The sequence below is a fragment of the Littorina saxatilis genome, linkage group LG6, assembly GCF_037325665.1.
Source record: "Littorina saxatilis isolate snail1 linkage group LG6, US_GU_Lsax_2.0, whole genome shotgun sequence".
NCBI lineage: Eukaryota > Metazoa > Mollusca > Gastropoda > Littorinimorpha > Littorinidae > Littorina > Littorina saxatilis.
The window spans coordinates 21,441,392-21,449,417 of NC_090250.1; the positions used below are offsets into that span (position 1 = coordinate 21,441,392).

An 8,026-nucleotide genomic window follows, 5' to 3' on the forward strand; every position below is an offset into this window, starting at 1 on the left:
GTGTGTGTGTGTGTGTGTGTGTGTGTGTGTGTGTGTGTGTGTGTGTGTGTGTGTGTGTGTGTGTGTGTGTGTGTGTGTGTGTGTGTGTGTGTGTGTGTGCATGCTGTCATTGTCTTTGTCTAAAGGGCTTTTAAAGCTGATTACAATAAACGTTCAAAGCGTCAAAAAAGCGTCTCTCTCTCTAATAAATGAAAAGAGAGTGACGGGTAAGAACGTTTAAGGAGTTGCACCACATTAGACACAGCTACGTTTTACGTATGTATCGTTTGATATATTCTAGGCAATACTGTTATCTTTTCAGCGCACCCTGTGACTATTTGACCAATCAGGACTGATTCTAGGTGACCGTCTAAATGCTGTAGCCGTCATACCGAAACGCTTTTTATCTATCACTGTAAAATCAAGAAAGACAAACTAAAACTTCAGATATAAAATTTAAGGATGACTTCTTCTGAGGAGTGACTCTTTTTATTTTTAACTATAAAACTGTTTACCCCGTTGAAAATACAAAAAGCCAGGTTTGTCGGTCCACCTTCCCAGAATGCCATGTTGTGCTCAGCTCGTTTAAAAATGACATGGTAAAACTTCTGAAGAATTAAGGTAATAGTACTACCTGACGGGCGGGGGGGAGGTAAATTGTTCAAATGGTCACAAACAACTTACCTATGGATTTACTCAAAATGCTGTATTACATTAGTTAAATGAGTAATGTTTAGGTAAATAATTAAGGACATGACGCGAACTATTTATGACATTCACTGTGCGCACTGTAGTTCAGACAGAAAGCATCTCTGCCACTGCCTTTTTGTTTTTGTTTAACAAAAGATGCATCATCTTGGTCACAAAGTAAAATGAAGTGTCTGTGATGATTTGTACATGAGATATGACCAGATTCACAAAGCGCTAAATTCCCATACCTCTCAATTTCACATGGAACATTATAAATAGATCTGTAATGCTAATACTGAGCTGTTATACTTCATACCTAAGAGGTGGGTATAAGTTTTTGTCAAATTAAACTTCAAGCAAATAATGATCTCGATAAATCAGAGAGTTGTGATGCAAAAAGTATCGTAAAAAGTCGGTTCTCCTGACAAAATCTGGCTTCAAAATAAACAAAGAGTATTTTGACGTTACATTACCCCCCCACCCCCCCCCCCCCCCCCCCCCCCCCGTAACACACAAAATTCGCAACATAACGATAACATTCAACTGTACATGAAAACAGAGATATTGAGCTGTGATAGAATACAAACAGACAGGGTGCACCCTAAAAATCGATTGTTCACGAAAATCAAGGTAGAATTAGGACCTTAAGGGTAGGAGCTACCTTGAAATACACCGTTTTTCTCTTTAAATCATTTGACCACAACATTTATGAAACAGAAAAAAAGGTATGAGCTAGCCTCAGTTTAACCCCGTTCCTATTACGGAACGCCTGCCGGCTCGTGTTGATATTCATTTAGTCGACATGTTTGTAATCATTTGCTAACAGTCAGCATATTATAAATAATTCACACTGTAACACAACTCGGAGGTCCAAGCTATCCGCTTTCTGAAGTCACCAGATAGCATTGTACATAATGTCACTTTAAACTAATTGAACATTATTCGTGTTTAAAACATAGGCCAAGGCGACATCAATTGTGTATAATAGCTGAGAAAGAGTGTTTATTGCATTTATTCAACTTGTTTTTGTGTGTTTGTTTTCTTCCAGGACGCCAACGTCAAGTTCTTACCAGAAGTTCTGTTAGACCAGGAACCTTACTGTAAGTTTTCACCAGTACAGTAGAAAGGCTGCCCAAAATGTGCGTCCCTGCGTCCTTAATACGCAATAGAAGCCGAAAATATACTACTAGACATTCTGGAAGGACGTCCCGTAACGCATTAAACTTGAAAAGAGCGGGTCCCGATGACGTACTAGATTTACGTTATCATTTGTACCGTCTGTAATCGTCATTCAGAATAGACAAGACAATTCACCTGACTTTATTTCGAAAACGAGAACATTTTGTGCCGTCTCTGTACTGGCACAAATGTATGGGGTAACAACTTAATGTTCACAAAACTGCCAAAAGTCGTGCTGGTTTTGGGACTCTCTAAATTTCAGTGGAGGAGGGCGTCTTTAAACCCCCGAGAAGTTGGTCCCGGGACCTTCTAGGTAGAAAGTCTGTGAGGAGCCCTGCTGTGTTGTTGTTGTTGTTGTTGTTGTTGTTGTTGTTGTTGTTGTTGTTGTTGTTGTTGTTGTTGTTGTTGTTCTTCTTCTTCTTCTTCTTCTTCTTCTTCTTCTTCTTCTTCTTCTTCTTCTTTAACATAGAGGGGGAATCGAGACGAGGGTCGTGGTGTGTGTGTGTCTGTGTGTGTGTGTCTGTGTGTGTGTGTGTGTGTGTGTGTGTATGTGTGTGTGTGTGTGTAGAGCAATTCAGACTAAACTACTGGACCGATCTTTATGAAATTTGACATGGAAGTTCCTGGGAATGATATCCCCGGACATTTAAAAAAAAATTCGATAAATACCTTTGATGACGTCATATCCGGCTTTTTGTAAAAGTTGAGGCGGCACTGTCACACCCTCATTTTTCACTCAAATTGATTGAAATTTTGGCAAAGCAATCTTCGACGAAGGCCGGACTTTGGTATTGCATTTCAGGTTGGTGGCTTAAAAAATAATTTATGAATTTGGTCATTAAAAATCGGAAACTTGTCATTGAAAATTATTTTTTTCTTAAACGATCTTATTCTTCGTCATTTTCTGATTCCAAAAACATATACATATGTTATATTTGGATTACAAACAAGCTCTGAAAATTAAAAATATGAAAATTATGATTAAAATTAATTGTCCGAAATCGATTTAGAAACAATTTCATCTTATTCCTTGTCGGTCCCTGATTCCAAAAACATATAGATATGATATGTTTGGATTAAAAACAAACTCAGTACGCTAAAAAGAATAGAGATACAGAAAAGCGTGTTATCCTGCTCAGCGCGACCATTACCGCACTATTCTGGCTTGTCGATTTCACTGCCTTTGCCACAAGCGGTGGACTGACGAAACTACGAGTATGCAGTCTTGGTGAAAAAATTCAGTGCGTTCACTTTCATTCTGTGAGTTCGACAGCTTGACTAAATGTTGTTATTTCGCCTTACGCGACTTGTCTTGTTCTTGTTCTTAATCTTTTTACATTATTTTAGTCAAGTTTTGACTAAATGTTTTAACATAGAGGGGGAATCGAGACGAGGGTCGTGGTGTGTGTTTGTGTGTGTGTGTGTGTGTGTGTGTGTGTGTGTGTGTGTGTGTGTGTGTGTGTGCCTGGTGTGTGCCTGGTGTGTGTGTGTGTGTGTGTGTGTGTGTGTGTGTGTGTGTGTGTGTAGAGCGATTCAGAGTAAACTACTGGACCGATCTTTATGAAATTGTACATGAAAGTTCCTGTGTATGATATCCCCAGACTTGTTTTCTTTTTTGGGATAAATGTTTTTGATGATGTCATATCCGGATTTTTGTAAAAGTTGAGGCGGCACTGTCACACCCTCATTATTCAATAAAATTGATTGAAATTTTGGCCAAGCAATCTTCGACAAAGGCTGGACTTTGGTATTACATTTCAGCTTGGAGGCATACAAATTAATGAATGACTTTGGTCATTAAAAATCTGAAAATTGCAATTAAAATTATGTTTTTATAAAACGATCCAAAATTACGTTCATCTTATTCTTCATCATTTTTTGATTCCAAAAACATATAAATATGTTATATTTTTTGGTTTTTTTTTTCTTTTTTTTTTTTTTCTCTTTTTTTTTTTTAACCTCAGTTGCATGCAGGTTTGCTACTACAATTATTTTTTGCCTTTTTATTATATCTTTTTTTTTTTTTTTTTTTTTTTTTTTTTTTTTTTTGTGGCTTGGAGCAAACCTTCTTCATAGGTCTTTTCTTTTCAAATGTGTACAATTTTTAAATCAATAAACCTTATCAGTAAACTAATATGTTCAAATAAATAAATAAATAAAAATAATCATAACATAAATTTATTCCTAATGTTCAGCTCAGTTTCCAGTACACCAAATCTTTTTTAACACTCAACTTATACCAGGCCCCTGAGGGTTAAGTCCCTTTGAAAAATAGATAATATTTCAAGGGGTGTCCCATATCTAAATTTACTTATACACATTTTTCCAATCAAGATTAAATGGGTAAGATACTTAAACATTTCATGTGTCAAACCATTCTTATCTCGCACATAAATCAGCACATCTGTTGCTTGTAGAATAATTGCTATGTTATATCGATTGTAGAACAATGTTTCAGCATGCTTCCACAAATGGTGAATTTTACTGCAATAGAAAAAGAAATGTTCAATGTAATCAACTTGTTCAATACAGTATGGACATTTATCATTATTTGCGAGTCCCATTTTTAAGAGGAGAATATTGGTTGGGTATATATTGTGTAATATCTTCCACTGTAATTCTTTTAGTCTGGTTTCTGTTGTTGTTTCTTTTGCATTAAGCCAAACTTTTTCTTCAATACTAATACCAAGTTTGTTCAGCCAAAATCGAACACAGCAGGGTGGACTATATTTCATATCTGTCATAAAATTTCGATAAATATGTTATATTTGGATTAAAAACAAGCTCTGAAAATTAAAAATATAAAAATTATGATTAAAAAGAAATTTCCGAAATCGATTTAAAAACACTTTCATCTTATTCCTTGTCGGTTCCTGATTCCAAAAACATATAGATATGATATGTTTGGATTACAAACACGCTCAGAAAGTTAAAACGAAGAGAGGTACAGAAAAGCGTACTATGCAGCACAGCGCAACCACTACCGCGCTAAACAGGCTCGTCACTTTCACTGCCTTTTGCGCGAGCGGCGGACTACGGTCATTGTGAAAAAATGAAGTGCGTTTAGTTTCATTCTGTGAGTTCCACAGCTTGACTAAATGTAGTAATTTCGCTTTTGTTGTTCTTTTTGTTGTTGATGTTGTTGTTGTTGTTTTTGTTGTTGTTTGTTTGTTTGTTTGTTTGTTCATTAAATTTTCTCGAGAAGTCATAATCCTTTCAGAAAGCCAGGGGTGATTTAATTTGTATTACATTTGTTTGTTTGTTTTGTTTTCCGCATCAGATAGCTGCAAAATGGCCATGGCATCGCATTTCGCCATTCCCAATGCTTTCCATACGATGGCAATGAAAGGAATACCTGTTATTTCCTGTGACTTGCCTGTAGAGAGTAATTAAAAAAAGAATGGGGGGGATGTGGGGGTCACGTGGAACAGAGGTTTTGAAAACGAATTGATGAAGAAACGAATCGTCACTTACATTTTCTCGCAAGTCGCAGCTAAGGGAGGGTTTTGTTACCTCAAGCATGAAGCATAGATTGTGCATCAAAGTAGGCAAAACACGCTAGGCCCATCTGGTTCACCTCCATGTATGTTTTCACCATTGTGAATTTACACTTCTTTTCAGAATACGCAACTGAATTTAACCTATATTTTACCTCCATGTGTCTTAGTGCTTCCATTATCACTTGGAACATTTATTGAAGTTGTGACAGGGGAGGCTACCGCTCCTTTCACAGCAGACTCTGCACCCGAGTTGTTGGCCTTTAAGTCAACACCGGTTGATTGTGGAATTATGTTTGTGGTGGGGTCTGGTGGTTTCCGATTGTCTGTATGTTCATGGAAACCTTCGGGTTTGCATAACAGTTTTTATAGGGCTAAGAAATTAGCCCTAACATTTTCAATCCTGTTTGATTGCACTTCGCCTCCCGAGGTGATCGTAGTGTTTCGGCACTCGGTTACAAAGTGAAAACTGTCGTATCAGTAACGAAGTGATATGTTAATGGTAGCTTTTTCATGAAACCAATGCATAGTCAGAGAAGTTGATTTGAGTAACAAAATGTTTAAGCTCAAATAGGACACACGCTTAGCAATGTTCAATGGGAGCTAGGAGAGCGTATGTTTTGACTTGCTTCTATTCGTTACTTGTCAGCAAGCAAATCAAGTAAATATGTAGAGAGTGGTCAAGAACACGGTGAAACGCATGTTTCGAACCAGCATAGAAAAAGACATAGAGGAACAGTTGTTGGTTGCATGTCTTGCACAGCCGCTGTGGTACATAAAACAACTTTTTGATTGCATTTCACGACGTCTGTGGTACATAAAACAACTTTTTGATTGCATTTCACGACGTCTGTGGTACATAAAACAACTTTTCGATTGCATTTCACGACGTCTGTGGTACATAAAACAACTTTTCGATTGCATTTCACGACGTCTGTGGTACATAAAACAACTTTTCGATTGCATTTCACGACGTCTGTGGTACATAAAACAACTTTTTGTTTGCATTTTACGACGTCTGTGGTACATAAAACAACTTTTCGATTGCATTTCACGACGTCTGTGGTACATAAAACAACTTTTTGTTTGCATTTTACGACGTCTGTGGTACATAAAACAACTTTTTGTTTGCATTTTACGACGTCTGTGGTACATAAAACAACTTTTCGATTACATTTCACGACCTCTGTGGTACATAAAACAACTTTTTGTTTGCATTTTACGACGTCTGTGGTACATAAAACAACTTTTTGTTTGCATTTTACGACGTCTGTGGTACATAAAACAACTTTTTGTTTGCATTTTACGACGTCTGTGGTACATAAAACAACTTTTCGTGTGCATTTCACGACGTCTGTGGTACATAAAACAACTTTTTGTTTGCATTTTACGACGTCTGTGGTACATAAAACAACTTTTTGTTTGCATTTTAGGACGTCTGTGGTACATAAAACAACTTTTCGATTGCATTTCACGACGTCTGTGGTACATAAAACAACTTTTTGTTTGCATTTTACGACGTCTGTGGTACATAAAACAACTTTTCGATTGCATTTCACGACGTCTGTGGTACATAAAACAACTTTTTGATTGCATTTCACGACGTCTGTGGATGGTGTTGACACAGAAGAACCACCTGTCAGAATATTAAAAATACTGACAGTAAATTAAAGGTTAGTTTGATACTTGATTTTATTTGAACAGAGCACACCTCTCGCCGTCATCTTGAACACAACCTGTCTTTTAACTTGGCATTGGTCTGTAGTTCTTCGAAAACTCTTCACATTTAACACTGCTCTTTCTTTCTCTCCCGTTTTAACCTTTTAGCTAAAAGACGTCAAGGTCTCCCAGCACGCACACAGGAAATGTCCATACCAACGGACATGGACGAAGACGACCGTGTGGATCAAGTCCGAACGTTCTTTCCGGAAACCTGGCTCTTCCTCGCCATTGTTGTGGGGTGAGAGATATGAAACGTTCTTTGAACCAAATATGACATTTTACACAGATCCTCCGAGACCACACCAGAGTCTGACACAAAGTCATATTCTGACGTCACATGGGTCAAAGAAGGTAAATCCTATGCTCAATCGATACATTAAACGCTTAAAAACATACCACAGCGATTGACCTCGAAAGTCGACTTGGCAAATATTTTGCTGATATTTGTGTGTATGTTAATATCAGAATGTACTGAAACAAGTGTGTATAAGTTAGTAAAAAACATATTAATCGGACAGCCCTGACACCTTCTTCTTCTTCTTCTTCTTCTGCGTTCGTGGGCTGAAACGCCCTGACACCGAAAGTCGACTTCAGTAATATTTGGCTAATAGGTCTCTGTGTGTGTGTGTGTGTGTGTGTGTGTGTGTGTGTGTGTGTGTGTGTGTGTGTGTGTGTGTGTGTGTGTGTGTGTGTGTGTGTGTTAATTTCAGAATGTGCTGAAACAAGTGTGAAAAAATTAGACAAATCAATCTGACAGACTTTATGATGCAGACTTGAAGTATAAAAGCAAAAATATATTTCCCTCGTTAATTGTCATTCTCTCTCTCTCTCTCTCTCTCTCTCTCTCTCTCTCTCTCTCTCTCTCTCTCTCTCTCTCTCTCTCTCTCTCTCTCTCTCTCTCTCTCTCTCTCTCTCTCTCTCTCTCTCTCTCTCTCTCTCTCTCTCTCTCTCTCTCTTAA

The 8,026-nt window shown here is 37.6% G+C and overlaps 1 protein-coding gene across 1 annotated transcript in view; it reads left to right on the forward strand.

The window, feature by feature from the left end:
• Nucleotides 1-7,305, forward strand: part of LOC138968735 (CD109 antigen-like) — a gene marked incomplete at its 3' end in the record, with an annotated part of 90,789 nt that extends 83,484 nt beyond the window's left edge. The window contains 2 exon segments of the mRNA XM_070341368.1: nt 1,718-1,769; nt 7,173-7,305. Of these exon segments, the coding sequence (XP_070197469.1) occupies nt 1,718-1,769; nt 7,173-7,305 (185 nt within the window).
• Between the last annotated feature and the right edge of the window lie 721 nt (nt 7,306-8,026).